Below are 15,122 nucleotides of genomic sequence, written 5' to 3' on the forward strand. Positions count from 1 at the left end.
TACCAAACACTAAAAAGACCTCAACTTTTTTATAATTTCAGCTGTGCCAAACTGGTACTTAACCAAACACTAATCACCAATCATTATAATTTGTGTCGTTTAGGTTAAATTGGCAATTTGTTCTCTCTTTAATTTTGATTTAATGAATATTTGGTTGATTAGGTTAAAACCGTAAACTAGTAAAATAAACATTGAAAGATACGACGGGAAGCGGAGACAGTAAGCTTACGGCGGGAAAATAAAGAATAAAGGAAACCCACCCAAAGCAAAGCTAAACCTCCTCAAAGCAATCTCTCTCTCTCTCTCTCTAAAACAAAATAAAACAAAGCTGCCTCTCTCTCTGTTTTGTCGTAATCTGAGACATAGAGAGAGAGTCTCAGACTCCCAGAAGTTTAGAGAGAGAGTCTCAGATTCTCAGAGGTTTAGAGAGAGAGAGAGAGAGAGAGAGAGAGAGAGAGAGAGAGAGAGAGAGAGGCTCTCGAAGCTCCCAACTCACTAGTTGATTCCTCCATTTGTGCATTGCCCATTTGCCACTTCATCTCTCAGGTACTCTCTCTTTCACTCACTAATCTTTAATTTCTACAATTTTTCTCGACATTTATTTTTATTTTTTATTATTATTTTAGACGGTAAAGATTCGATCTTTCTGTGTGTTGGGTTGATATTAATCTGGGTTCTGTTCTTTCTTCTCAAAATCCAAAATTTTTTATTCTTTCATAACATTTTTTTTTGTTTGTTCATATAATTGCAATAGAACTGAGAAGTGAGAACCCATTTCAAGTTTTAAAACTGTTCCGATGATCACAAGGCTCAAATGCTGGAATTTCTGTTTGGTTGGTGAGAAACCGAAGGAAAACAAAATCGAAGCATGTACATATAATCATATAAATATTCACATTATCACGAATTTTTTTGTCTTGTTTAATATTTTTCTCAAAGAGTAAAGTCAGTTTTTTTTTTTTTTTTTAAATATTTTTTCTGGCACCTTTTTCTACTTTGCCTTCTCGGGTTGTCTTCCTTTTGTGCTCATTGGAGACAGGCTAAAGCAAAAAATATGCAGATTTATATTATATTAGTGATAAAGAGTCAAATTACAAGTTGACCCATCTAATTATCAAAACATAAATCTCCATAAGTAGCTATTTCTTTAGCATAAACTCGCCAAAAAAGAGTAAAGAATTTGAGGGTATAATCGTCCTAAGAGAAAAATTGCAGAATTCAGTGGGAAGATGTTCAGGCGCGGAGCACCCTTGCAGACTTGCAGTTGAAGAAATGCTCTCCTACTTAATAATATAAAGCAATAAATTAATAAAAATAAAAAATAAAAATCTGAGAGCTGGAGCTGTGGACTACCACGTCATCCTCCCCAGGATGTGGTGCAGATCATCCGCTTTTTTCTTGCTTCATCAAATGTGTGGACTTGTGGGTCCTACCTTTGTTGAATCTAAGCCGTCTAAAATATTCACCACCTGAATTCCATAACTCTCAAGCAGATCCATTTGGCCTGCCTGCTTAATGCTTATTCTGCTGCATCTGATTCTAATCAAGCTCCATCAGTTAGGAGAGAATACGAAACCATTTTTCGGAACGATCGTTACACTATCATGCAGAGTTATTAATGCACTCATTTTATAACATATATCAAGTCTTTGATAGATTAATTAATTCAGCTACTGTAACACTCATATTATAACACATAAATTAATAATATTACGTGACAGTATGATCGTCACAATAAGAATGTGTCGAAGAATATACTTAGCTCCCTATCATCAATTATGGTATTGATGTTGTCGTGCAACGCCCGTTTCTGTCGTTGTAGCCCACTCGCCCAAACTTCTGCCCCCAAAAAAACCCACTCAACGAAAAAGCATCCCAGTTATTGTGGTGATCTTGAGAAGGTTTTATTTCCAAGTGCAAACCAAGTTAACCACCACCTCAAGGATAATGCTCTCTATCCCACTTTTTTTTGTTTTTGAGAGATACTAGACCTACCCTAGAATCCTATTTCTTCACCCCACCTTATATTATCGCCCCTCGAAAAAGTTAAAAAAAAAAAAAAAAACTCTTTCTCCACCCACCAATCTTCCTAAACCAACCTTAATATATTCTACTATTTTCCAGAAATTGAAAGAAATAAACCGCAAAAATCACTCAGCCCAACTACCACCCAACCCTATACAACACAGCGCAACTCGACGGCAACCCATTTCACCGTCCACCGTGAACCCACCCTCGAGCATCTTCTGTTTGTTGAGGGCCTTGACGCCACGTTTCGCGGGTGGTACACCTTCACGAAGGCCCTGCACCCCAGCAGCCTCCCGACTCTGTAATTCTCGAACAGGTTTATCTCAGCGACGCCGGAGCCGTTGCCAATTCTTCCTCCTCGCATTCACTATTGATACTTCCTCCTTGCGCGTTTGTCACTGATATCGACGAAGCTCCAGTAAAGACAAAATACAGAGAATCTTGCATCTTGATGAAGGAGCGGCAATAGTAAAAGCATCAGATCAAACATACCATTAAACACCACCTAGCCTACCATCCTCACTGTTACCACATCCGGCAAAAACATAAATCCCAAAATTAACATATCGGGTGACCAACAAGCATGAAAAAAATTTAGAAACAAAAAATAAATCAGATGGGAAAAAAAAGAGAAGGAGGATAATATTGTGAGGGAAAAGAGGATGAAAAGGAGCCGAGAGAGCAAAAGTAGTTCGTTAGAACAGTAAAAATCAAAGGTTGAACTTCGAACAACTGCTAGGTCCTTATATGTCATTTCATCAAGAGGTAAACTTGTAATAAAATTTTTATTTTTATGTGGGTGATAAAATAAGACACAGAGATGGGGATATCAGCATTCTTGTTTTTTCTTTTCCTTAACAAAGTCGGCACCTTTTCCATGAAATTTGACACTTTTGAGTATTTTATTTACATAATTTGTGCCCAAAGTTCCTTCTTTTGGGCAGAATTTGTGACCAACACAAGTATGGCATGGTAGTCTTTGCTTATTCCGGTACATCTTTCAGCCAAATATAGAAGATGGGTTTTGTCCAAAATTCCATTTTTAGGTAAAAGATTGCATTTTTTGGGAAAAAAAGATTTTATTTTGGTGCACGTCTAGTCATGTATAGAAGACTGGTTACGTTTAAATCACATTTTTTATGAAAAGATTGCATTTTATTTGAGCTATGCGACATGAGAAGAACTTGCATGTAAAAGTTGCTCTCCTCGAACAGAATCTATCACCAACCCATGATGTTAAATACCAAACCAGATTTGAGCCCATTATTTTAATTTGTTAGTCTTGACTATTTGGTAACTGTACGTATAGATCTCCTATGAAATGCATGTGATTTTCTCCCAACTATGCAGGGAAGAGAGTGAGAGAATCTGACAGTTAGAGAGAGAAACCCCACTGATTTAAATCTGATTGATGAAGAAAGCTTGAAGAAGTGTTGAATGGAGTAGAAATGGAGGAGGGTGGATCAGCTGGAAACTATCAGTGGAGTGGACTCAAAGTCAAGGTTGATTCATGGTTCAGCCAATTTCGCAATGGCTCGAATCCATGGATGGCCAGATATGCCTATGGATTCATGTTTTTGATCGCAAATCTTATGGCATGGGCTGTCCGGGATTACGGAAGCAGTGTGTTGACGGAGATGGAGAGTATGATTTGCCTTCCCTTCTCTACTCTACTTGCTTATGAACACATTGCTATAGATTCGATAAACATGATTAGTTTATCTTAAACATGTGGGTTAATCAAAACATTATTAGTGCAGAATGTTTAAAACCCTTTGGCTGTGAGTGCAGGATTAAAAGGATGTCATGGTGTGAAGGATTGTTTGGGTGCAGAAGGAGTCCTACGTGTGAGCTTGGGTTGCTTTGTATCCTTTTTTTCTGTTTTGTTCTGCGTGGCTCGGTTTGAACTGGACTATTTCAATTGATGAGACGAGGTTTATCACTCTTTCATATGATTTTTCTAGTTGTCTACGTGTGGATCAAAGTAAAGTAAAACCTTAATACTTCATCAGTTGTTCTATTTCACAATGTTCCTTTCGACTATTGGCACATCGAAGTTGAACGAGCCCAGAGATTTGTGGCAATCCGGATGGTGGTCTGCCAAGATTGTCATGTGGGTTTCCTTCATCATCATTCCCTTTGTGCTTCCTGCTAAAATCATTCAGCTATATGGTTAGTGTAATGTCAGCCAAATAAACCAAAACCGTTTTTTGTTATTCATCTTTTAAATTGCATTTTCATTTTGAAACTACCCAATTTCGTCCACCTGATACAATCTTTTTGCAGGAGAGATTGCTCATTTTGGTGCCGGGTATGATTCGATGTTGTTACATTATTCCCTATGCACTTTCTTTTCACCTTTCGAAATGTGTTTCTTGGGTATTCTTTAACAAGTTCTGGTATTGTTCTATCAGGGTTTTTCTCTTGATTCAGCTAATAAGCATAATCAGTTTCATTAAGTGGCTGAACGATTGGTGTCAGTCTACCAAATCAGAAAGATGGTAAGACTTTGTTTAAACTAAATCGGATCTCCATTTTTCGCAGACATTGGAAACAAATTCAATGTAGCTACTAGCCATATCGTTACTTGGAATTTTGGGCTAATTTAAATTTAGGTTTTCACTGCAGCCGGATTTATGTGACATTACTTGCAATTACTGCACATGTTGTATGCTTAGTGGGGATCGTATTGATGTACATATGGTATGCACCAGAACCAACTTGCCTCCTCAACATTTTCTTCATTACCTGGACATTAGTACTACTGCAACTCATGACCAGTGTCTCTCTCCACCCGAATGTAAGTTCCGCTAATCACCCTGCCTTCGGGTTTTCAACCTTGTTTTAATGTGGTTTTGCTGGCTAATTTCCACCCGGAACAGGTGAATGCCGGCATCTTGACTCCGGGTCTCATGGGGCTCTATATAGTATTCATCTGCTGGTTTGCTATTAGAAGGTACGGTTTTAAGTTTTGCTAGTGCAATTTGAGATTTCACAGATGTTATATGGCATTGCTGCATAATCTTTCAATATCTACAATCACGCATATAGTTGATCACCACCGTGTGACTGGTTATATTTGTGAATTCCGTTGATACATAATTGTTGCTTTCGAGTGCAGTGAACCAGCGGGGACAAGTTGCAACAAGAAGGCAGAGGATTCAACCAAAACAGATTGGCTCACCATCATAGTGATACTCTACTCTTAATATTGCTCACAGATGTTTCTTTTCTCCTACACAAAATTGTGACAACGACTTATTTGTTGACAGAGCTTTGTTATAGCCGTGCTTGCAATGGTTATCGCGACATTCTCAACCGGCATAGATTCCAAATGCTTTAAGGTTTGCTCCACCGTCTGAATAACTTTTAATCGATCACCTTATATTTCATTTAGAATGCGCCTGACAACATCTGCAGTTCAGGAACGACGAGACTGAATCCGAGGATGATGTTCCATATGGTTATGGGTTCTTCCATTTCGTTTTTGCCACGGGAGCAATGTACTTTGCAATGCTGCTGATTGGTTGGAATACTCATCAGTCCATGAAAAAGTATTTTTCGCCACCTTTGTGAATTAAAATTGAGCCCCTTACGTTCTTGCTTGCTCAACAAGTTTCCTCATTCTGCAGGTTTACACTTGATGTGGGATGGGCCAGCACTTGGGTGAGGATTGTGAACGAGTGGATCGCCGTCTGCGTGTATTGTGAGTATAGAACACGAAACGAAATCGATTGAGTTACAAATTGATGACAGGATTCTGCATTTGAGTTTTTCTGGATTTCAATTGAGACGAAACTTTTACGTTTTGCAGTATGGATGCTGGTGGCTCCAATCATATGGAAGAGCAGACAAACGGCGGAATCCGCTTAAGTTGAACAAGTTTATTTCTACATCTTGCCCCATTCATCGGTTGTACATATGGGAGTGTCCAAGCATCAGCCTCGAGGATCAAAACTCGGCGCATACTTGAGAAGAACCTCCTCAGGCCGCCATGGGCAGCAGCACCGCTGGCACTTTACACCAATGAACTGACTGCAACTTCCAATTCCTACTGTGTGAAGATTAAGGAGGGAAAGAAAAATACATACAAGTTACCCATTACTTAGAAGCATTTTATGTCCTCCTATCCAAAAGACCGTATAGTGTTGTGAATTCATAACACTTTCTTCTCCATATGTAGTGTGAGCAAATATGGTTTAGAATAATCTTAGCATGTTATTATTTGTTACAATATTGAAAAAGAAAATATAATTTGGGTCCTCGAAAGAGTTTCTTTATCTTTTTGAGGTCCGTGATTGGTTTTTGAAATGTTTAACGCATATTCCAGCGGTTTATAGTTATAGAGAGGAAATTAGAATTAGAGTGCAAAAAGAGACACAATGTGTAAACCAATTTGGCTACACCTAAGCTCACGATGTCTATGAAGATCATATGCCCAACAAGAAGGGATCTGTACGCATTGGAGTAGGTTATATTTGCTCTTCACGAATTGACCCCAAGAGGTCGTTTGTTATGTTCAATACTATAGCAAATTGCCAATTGGTTCTTTTCCAGTAGAGGATTTATTTAGCTACTCTGACTTCTAGCCCTGGGCACGGGTACACCGCCAACGTAACATTCTGTGCCAATAATAAAATTTTGAATTCCTCTCCACATTTACATTGATACAAAACATCACAGTAGTAAAAATGTTTTTTAGTTTTTATACGAAGGTTAGCGTGTTAATTAAGCAGCGATAATTACCGAGTAATTAACAGAAAAACCAAATAATATTGCCCGCCTAAATTTGACGTTTCTTGGAAGCCAAGAAACCAATAGAAAAACCCGAAGCTGCAACGTTACTGAAAACAGAGAACCAAGGGCAAAACCGTAAAATAACGTAACGGAAAATAATCTCACCACTCGATCGACGATGGTATTAACGTACAAACTGCATTCACTGTAAAATCATTGTTACTGTTCCACCAACTACCTTAGACTCAATGAGCTCACAGCATAATAATGAGATGCAACATCATACAACAAAGTAGGCAAAGAAAATTAAAAAGGAAAAAAGAAACACCTTGGCTTGAAAAAAGAAGACACCTAGGGTCCCCATTGAAGCAAACTCTACAACTTAATTCCCCTCTTAACTATACTCTCTCTCTTTCTCTCTTACAAACAACAAACAAATTGTACATGACGGGAAGTCGACCTTTTGACTTGTGACCCCCGGTGATGATCCAATAGAACAATCTCGCATTAGGCTGCATCGGATAACTTAAAAACTACAGAGATGGAAACCAAAACTTTCCATCCAGCAATTTGACGTGCGGCGGGAGCAGCAAGACGATGCTTACCCTAAATGGGATTAGAGACATCCTGTGTTTTTTTCATCTACCCAAATGGATTTCCTCCCGTCGAAGAGAAAGGATTTGGGGTAGCGGGCGCTGAGAATCTACCCGCCAGCTGTTGATCCATATTTAATGAACCAAAAGACGCCCCATCGGTGCCAAAGCCTCCTGCCCCTTGATACCTACAAGCAGGAAAAATAGGTTAGGGAAATCACAATTAACAAATAATCTCATCAAAATATATAAATTACTCTAAAATCTTCACAAGCGTATTTATTTTTTTGGGGACTCAACATATGCAGAATTTATATTCAGAAAAGCAAGAAAGTCTTATGTTCCAATCCGGGATATAACACCCCGCATTTGTGAACTATGAGGACAGCTAGTAAAGTAGAAGAACCAGAAAAACTTAAGAGGAACTACTAATTTTAGATAGTAAATAAAAAAAAAACTCAAACTTATGGTTACCCGGAAGGTGGGATGCTACTCGGAACTTGTTGCACCATGTAGGCCCCTGAGATTATCAAACCACAATTAGGCACTCATTTCTAATAAAGAAAGGGGTGTGCTATCCACACACTCTTTTTTACTTCTCACACCCTTCTAATTTTCGGCCGTCGGATTGGATGAATTAAAGAAGATCAATGGATGGAAAATAACAAGATGTGTGTGAGAAGTAAAAAGAGATGTGTGGATAGCAAACCACTAAAGAAAGATGAATCAGAAACTTCTTTCACTATTTACTAGATGAAAAAAAAGGGGAAAAAGCAGCAATGTCTTACTTGGTGGCATCTGTGATGCAAATTGTGGTGGCTGAGGAGGCACTTGTGATGCAAATTGTGGTGGCTGTGGAGGGACTTGTGATGCATACTGTGGTGCTTGAAGAGGCACTTGTGATGCATATTGTGGTCCTTGGGGAGGCACCGCTGATGAATATGGTGATGATTGGAGGGGCATCCATGCTGACGAGGGAGCACCAAGGCTGGACGTGCGCATTAAACCCAATGGGGATAAAGGCTGGGCATTTGGTAGGGGAGCTTGCAAGGAAGGAAACTGCATCAACAGAAAACACATCAAAGAAGCTCAAATAGATGCATCAATTGATGAGATATCAAGAACATATACAGCTAAAAACAAATGCTTGGGTCCTGATTCCAACTAATAAAGCATGTTTTCTGGTGAGTCATTGATTTGAGCAAACTAAAAGTCAATCTATCTAAACAACCACGGGACGTAAAACTCGTTCTGTTACGGATAAGAATAAGGAATGAGGATTCAAGATTTCAAACTCTTCTAGTACTATATATAGACAACCACAAGATTTATGTTGTTAAAGAATTGGCCAATAATGTACATCAAACTAACACAAGCAAGCGATTCCAGCCACCTTTAAGTTTGTAAATTTATTGAAATAAAGTATTTCCTCACTCTTGAATTTAATAGTGATACAACCTTCCTGTTCTAGTTCTACTTCTTACTCAAACTTCCCTTTCCAAGTCTACTCAATCTTCTAACAGATTGATAAACCATACGAAATTCATAAGTTCAGCAAACATGCATGTCATCATATATTCTTTTACAGATATGTCAAATAACAATATAAAATACCACCAAAAAGGTAGAGGTGCATTAATTAGGATAACTTAAGATGAATTGAAATCACATACCGCTGAGGCTTGTATTTGTGGTTCACGTTTTACATCAAATGGGTTTGCTGACTTTGAAGACTGCTGATAATTGGGCATGGGCTATAAACAGAGATTCAAATACAAGTTTAAGAAATGGTTTATACCAATCATTTTGTGAAGATAACCAACTCATTATCTTTAAAATGTCGAATTGAGAGACAATACCACTGCAGTGTTATATGGCATAGGAAACCCCATACCACGTGGACCAGTTTGCCATCCAGGAACTGATGCAGGAAAGGATGGATAGTTCATTGCAAAAATATCCTGCCATCAATTCAGATTTAATCAAATACATGCGTACATACATATCTAACCGATATTTCACTTTTGGTCCCTAAAGTTTAGGTTACTGCACTTTGGTCCCTGTAGGGTAACCTCAACAAATTTACCCTTATACTTTGCAACATTTTCAATGCGACCAAATTTTCACTTTTGTCACATGGTTGATGGAAAATTGAAAATTTTCTATAGGTAAAGAAGTTTACATTTCGGAAAGTCTCAATTCCACATTTGTTGCATTGGTCACACTGATATTGGATTTTGGAGAAATTAATGCAAAAATTCACATTTTCTCTGTGTGACAAAATGTAAACCAAAAATGCTAGCAACTACAGAGTAAACTAGTTTAAATTAGAACAAGGGTTAAAGAGGGCTTAAACTACAGGACCAAAAAGTACATCTAGCTTATATATTATGATGATGCCAGCAAAGCCAATAAAAAGTATAATTACCGCAGGAAGTTCTCTTCTTCCAGTAGATTTTGCATCCCCAGCTGACGACTGTGATGCAATTGTCGAAGTTCCATCGACGGAAGGCATGTATTGTTGTGCAGCAGGTTGAATACCAGTAACAGGGTATAATGAAGGTTGATGATGCTGCATGGTAGGCCATTGGCCAGAAGCAGCATCTTTCAAATGGAAATTACCACCATTTACTGGGAATGCTTGAGATCCAGGGGCAGGAACCGGAGCACCAACAGGGGGAAATGTTGACAAGCTGCTTACTGGTGCAACTGTGGGAGCACCAATATTACCTGCAGTCCCAGAAGTATAACTAGGGACAGGTGCTGAAACTGATAATTGTGATAGTAGAGATTCTAATGAATTCACATTCCCAGGAGCTTGAGGTACTGTTACTGCTGGAGCAACATCAAAAGAGGCCCAATTGTTGTCATTGGTTAAATTTGCTGGCTGTGGTAAGGATTGAGCTACAGTAGGTTGTTGCGCTTGAGGAACTGCAGCAGCTGGAGTAGGTTCAATATCAGCATCAAAATCAATTAAACTTCCAGAAGTCTCCGGCTTCACTTCCACTGGGTTCCCATTAGAGGAGGCCAAGCTGCTGGACGACACACTTCTCTGAAATTATTTAAAAAGGAGTATAAAAGCAACTCTACTATATTATTTTGGGAATGACGATGAAAAGACAAAATTACCAAACAAATACACTATTCGATCATCTTCTATGTAACATGACTAACACAGATATCACTACAGGAAAGTGTGAAGCATTACGGTAAGCTGACATGAAGCCATGCTAAGTCAAGCAAGCAAAAAATGCAAACATTAAAAAATAGTAGAAATAGAGCATCTATACTTGTTCAGACAAACTTATGAGAATAATGAGCAGCAATTAAACTCAAAAGTAACTAAACATAACTGCAAACCAGCAATGTATTAGATCAAGCCAATTTAATCATAAAATGAACTGAATAATCAGACAAGAAAATACTCCTGCAGATTTTTTACCACTAATGTTCGAAATAAAGATGAAAATTGCAGACATGCGGGGGATCACAATCACATTGATTGTGACTAAATATGTATCCACAGGCACTAGCAGCTCTTTTACATATAACGGCTGAAACATTATATTGGTCTCACATGTAAATGAAAACAGTGTAATAGAGGAATATGCATTAAAAAACCATCAAGTGTTTCAATCACAAAATGAATACTTTGGGAAGATAATATTTTAACACCAAGATGATTCAGATGAGAAGCATCATCACCTGTGCATGCACAGAGCTATCAGTAGCTCTAGCACTGTTAGCTTTTGGAGGTTCAATTATACGGAGAGGTATTGTGTTCTCCCCCAAAATCTCTCTAACAGGCCGTACAATAGGGGGACTAGACGAATTTAGATCTCTTGGTCGTTCAGGTGATTTTCCTTCCACTTTAGAATCTCCATCAGATATTCTACGATCATCATTTCGACTCCCATTTCCAAATCTATCTTCTCGACGCCAATCATTCACAATTTCGGGTCGACCAGGACTTCTCCTATAATCACCAGACTGCCGACTTTCTTGATCATATCCCGGACTTCTTTGCCCATCATAACTTCTTCCACCAGGACTAGACCTATCACTGAAACGACGGTCATATTTATCCTCATATGGCGGGCTTCGAGAGCCACCCTGATATGAATCCACTCGTCTGTTGTCATAGGAATCTTCTTTCTCACCCTGTATGACATGTAATTAACAAATTAAACCCAGAAACACTTACAACAATTTCATTGTGATAGAAGAATAAACTGAATCAGTATGTTGACTTTAGGTATATGGTAGCACTTGGTATAAAGTATAGCTCACCATTTTCCCCTTTGGAGGCTTGTCCAAGTTTCTCTCACCAGTATATCTTCTATCCACATATACATGCTTAATAAAGTCTCGAAGTCTCTCAACATTACTGGAATCAAAGATTTGAATCAGAACCAAAGTCATTACCGGCACTAACATAATACTGAATAAAAGAGTACTAACCTGCTGTCAGGAAAGGAATTACGTTGTGGGTCCAATTCTTTATGATAAATTTCCTTTGCACGCTGTAATGGGGAAGCAGAGAGGAGCCCAAAATAAACTGAGAAGATAAGCAACAGAGAGAAAGAACATCTCATGTATCTCTAAGAACTGAGAAGAGAGATGCATGAATACCTGATTTCCCCCTTCTTGAAGGGCATTAACTTCTTGTGAAGTAAATTTGGCCATCGATACTGATTTTACACGGTGTGTGAACTCACGGCTGGAAACAATTCATGCAATTAACACAACGTAAGCAAATCAATAAGTGGTGCGCTCGAAACATGAAAGGAGAATAGTTAAATAAATAAATATATATAACCACTGCATCCCCCTCCGCCTCTACTGAATCTACAGTTTTACACACACATGCAGAGAAAAGGAATATATATCTTTAAGAAATAATGCAGCAGAGTACATCATGACTTACTGTATTCCACTGCAGTTCGTGCAAACAAATGTCCAGAAATTTGTGCAAACATACTGTGGCCCCTGCTTGGCAGAAAATGAAATTTAAAGACGAATGTAAGTTTTAACAACAAAATCATACTTTTTACGTATAAATTTACCCACGTGTACTCTTTGAACTCAAAACCATAGTATTAGTCTCATGACAAATCTTTTGGACATAAATATTGCTCCTAAGGTAATAATTTGTTTCTAAGGTCGCCAATCTACATATAAAATACGGTCTGTGTGATACTTCATCAGACTTGCTCAAGTTATATTCTCCAATAATTCAATTGCATCTATCATATAGTTTCTTACTCACTAATGTAAAATATAAGTTAATTTTACTTTACATAATTTCAGTAAACATAGTTTGGACCGAATTCCATCTAGTTCCATTAAACCATAATGAGACACAAACAATACAATTATCAGATGTACAAGTGACGTGTTAAACAACGAAAGCAACAATGAATGAACATTGAACAAGAAAGCAATGAATTGTGTACCAGACTGTTGCAGTTGATGCATCTGCGATTCTCGGGAAGTTTAAGAAGGCCGCGAATAATTCGTTCATTTTTCTCTTCCTCCTTTCGACTCGCCATTCTCACACTCCCTGTTTCATCATAAACCATAATTACTACCAAAAACACATAAATTCGGACAAGACGCGGAGTTGAATCATAACTTAGCCACTAGAATCTCAACAAATTACGCCGAAATCATAGCGATATTTTAAGTTTTGTATCGATTTCATTTCCAGAGAGCAATGAACTTAACTTAACTAAACTAAACTAAACTAAACTAAACCAATCAGTCGATAAACACATCAAATCGAAATCTTCTACAAAATTCAAATTCCTATACTAGACAATCAACTCCAAATATTCTTTTATCAGCCAGCATTTTCTAGGCAACCAAACAGACGGCAACCTGTTCAGTACAGAAACCACCATACTGCGGCGGATCTGAAAAATCAGAGCCGCCAACGAGCATTCAAACAGCAGAAACAAATCGGAATATGTACGCAACCACGAGAAACAAATAGTACCGACCTCAATTCGCTGCGGATGGAGGAAGAAGTAGCCTACTTCTTCAGAACTCTAGCCAAACGAAGTCGTCGCAGAGATCCACCCACTGCCTCGCTTCGTGTGTATCAAATGGAAGGTAACAGATCTTTGGAGGGCGTGTAGCTATGGCTGTTGTACAGCTCAGAGCTTAACCAAACTCTGCTTTTGATGCCTACAAAATGTTAAGAGAGAGAGAATGAAATTGGGATATTATACGGTGTTCTCGGACACAGGGGATTACCCTGTCCCTACGGTCGAGGCGTTCGTTCGCTATATTGGCGCTGGCGTTGCTATCGCTATTGCTTGAAACTTGTCCGTGGTCACACAAGGCGACTTGACTGATTAATGGTCAATTTACCGTCGCAATTTCCACTAATCATCATTTTGGTTGGGATGTTTATCCAGGAAGTACTTTTTTACGAACGCTTTTGGCGTTTTTGTTAGAAGTACGTTTAATTTGTACAACCATTCTTTAGTAGGCTTTTTTTCATTGGATTTTACTCGATTAAAGTTTCAAAAACCGTTCTCATACTCGTTAATGTACTGGTTTTGAGTGATGTTTGAGTGAAATTCATTATTATCTTTGGAACAAAAAAAATTGTACAACCATTCCAATTGCATCTATTCTTGAAGAAGCGCTTGACAAGTGTAACTTTCTTGATAAATTATGAACGATGAATCATTTAAAAAGTGTTAGTAGATCACATATGTATTTATAACTTTTTTGTCAAACGTTAAATGATTTTCAAAATATGCATGATTTTTTTTTTATTATTTTAAAAGTATTTTCAAACAAGTATCTGACTTAACATTTTATTTAAACTCATGTAATTGGCGAGTGAAAAAAAATCCGTTTTATGTGTTTGGTAATGAAGAGATAGTAACCAGAAAATCCATTCCTCAAGATGAAGTTGGGGCATTTTTATTCGTCGATGGGAGCAAATTGATCATACAAAAATAATAATAATATTTGTATTGATTTCTTATGGGAAAAGAATATGAAACTCGAGATGGTGGATGAAGGGTTTCACCTTCTTCCTATTTTCTCATGGGCTAGAATAAGTAATTCCCATTTTCCAACCACGAGCTTATCAACATGGAAAAGTTTCACTTTTTCAAATTAAACATAATCATTATATTGAATTTACAAACGAAATTGATATGCGAATCTTTAGGATAACAAAAACTCTCACGTAATTAAGATACTTTTCAATTGGAGTTTTTCTTTTAAACACACTAAATATATTAGTTTTGAAATGTTATATTCAATCCGAAATTATTTGAATTTTATTTCCTCGCATACTTTGTACTGTTCTGGATTTGTTGATATGTGATTTTGTTGTTAACCTTAAATTTCACGAGAGTTTGTGGTGCTACGTGTCTCTATGGCATGCATATAATTCCAAATCTTTGCTGGCAATAATGCCATACTATCATGCCACTTTTTGCTTTCAAGGTTGGCCTATCATGTCACACCGGCATTTAGTCATCATTATTAAAATGCAAGCCTTTTGTACTGTTATACTTTTAATATAACATTCAATTAATCTTCATCACAAATTATAAAAGATACATTCTTATCCATGCGAAGTCTATACTTTAATTTGTGCTAAGTAGTCATTTAGTATTACAGTCTAATGGTATTACTCTTCACTTGTAAGTAAGAGATCTTATGTCTAATTTTTACCACAGGCGAATTGAACCACATTATTGCTAATCTATTATGAGGTTTAGCCCACTCATTCAC

At 37.7% G+C, this 15,122-nt stretch overlaps 2 protein-coding genes across 4 annotated transcripts; one reads left to right on the forward strand and one right to left on the reverse strand.

Moving 5' to 3' along the window:
- Positions 1–295: 295 nt before the first annotated feature.
- On the forward strand, positions 296–6,308 carry LOC103943843 (probable serine incorporator). 3 transcript variants are annotated; one of them, XM_048586085.1, is made up of 14 exons: positions 296–546; positions 755–2,793; positions 3,379–3,672; positions 3,820–3,893; positions 4,041–4,200; positions 4,315–4,351; positions 4,443–4,529; positions 4,657–4,828; positions 4,911–4,984; positions 5,150–5,219; positions 5,301–5,372; positions 5,449–5,582; positions 5,661–5,734; positions 5,843–6,308. In XM_048586085.1, exons 3-14 carry the CDS (start codon positions 3,477–3,479, stop codon positions 5,899–5,901), a joined length of 1,209 nt encoding a protein of 402 aa, XP_048442042.1. In that variant the 5' UTR covers positions 296–546; positions 755–2,793; positions 3,379–3,476; the 3' UTR covers positions 5,902–6,308. The 3 variants fall into 3 exon arrangements, with proteins under 3 accessions (XP_048442042.1, XP_048442037.1, XP_018502146.1); XM_048586080.1 differs by lacking the exon at positions 755–2,793; XM_018646630.2 differs by lacking the exon at positions 755–2,793 and having other exon boundaries at positions 297–546; positions 4,315–4,339.
- A 636-nt stretch (positions 6,309–6,944) lies between these two features.
- LOC103943846 (probable ADP-ribosylation factor GTPase-activating protein AGD14) lies at positions 6,945–13,554 on the reverse strand. Its single transcript, XM_009354205.3, has 13 exons — positions 13,361–13,554; positions 12,815–12,921; positions 12,286–12,347; positions 11,991–12,078; positions 11,820–11,881; positions 11,649–11,745; positions 11,064–11,519; positions 9,787–10,410; positions 9,218–9,319; positions 9,032–9,112; positions 8,147–8,417; positions 7,833–7,878; positions 6,945–7,546 (listed from the first exon to the last, which is right to left on the reverse strand). The coding sequence occupies exons 2-13, from the start codon at positions 12,908–12,910 to the stop codon at positions 7,408–7,410; spliced, it is 2,124 nt and encodes a 707-aa protein (XP_009352480.2). The 5' UTR covers positions 12,911–12,921; positions 13,361–13,554; the 3' UTR covers positions 6,945–7,407.
- Between the last annotated feature and the right edge of the window lie 1,568 nt (positions 13,555–15,122).

This window comes from the organism of the source record quoted next, unplaced genomic scaffold (assembly GCF_019419815.1).
Source record: "Pyrus x bretschneideri cultivar Hongxiangsu unplaced genomic scaffold, Pyrus_bretschneideri_v1 Contig1, whole genome shotgun sequence".
In the NCBI taxonomy this organism is placed as follows: Eukaryota; Viridiplantae; Streptophyta; class Magnoliopsida; order Rosales; family Rosaceae; genus Pyrus; species Pyrus x bretschneideri.

Excerpts from the sequence above, each read along its gene's own strand:
- LOC103943843 (XM_048586085.1), top strand. The coding sequence starts at position 3,477 with ATGGAGGAGGGTGGATCAGCTGGAAACTATCAGTGGAGTGGACTCAAA. Across the intron at positions 4,352-4,442 it reads GGTGCCGGGTATGATTCGAT|GGTTTTTCTCTTGATTCAGC; the intron begins GTTGTTACATTA and ends TTGTTCTATCAG. Across the intron at positions 4,829-4,910 it reads GTGTCTCTCTCCACCCGAAT|GTGAATGCCGGCATCTTGAC; the intron begins GTAAGTTCCGCT and ends CACCCGGAACAG.
- LOC103943846 (XM_009354205.3), bottom strand. The coding sequence starts at position 12,910 with ATGGCGAGTCGAAAGGAGGAAGAGAAAAATGAACGAATTATTCGCGGC. Across the intron at positions 9,320-9,786 it reads GAAGAAGAGAACTTCCTGCG|GATATTTTTGCAATGAACTA; the intron begins GTAATTATACTT and ends AATTGATGGCAG. Across the intron at positions 9,113-9,217 it reads TGCCATATAACACTGCAGTG|CCCATGCCCAATTATCAGCA; the intron begins GTATTGTCTCTC and ends CTCTGTTTATAG.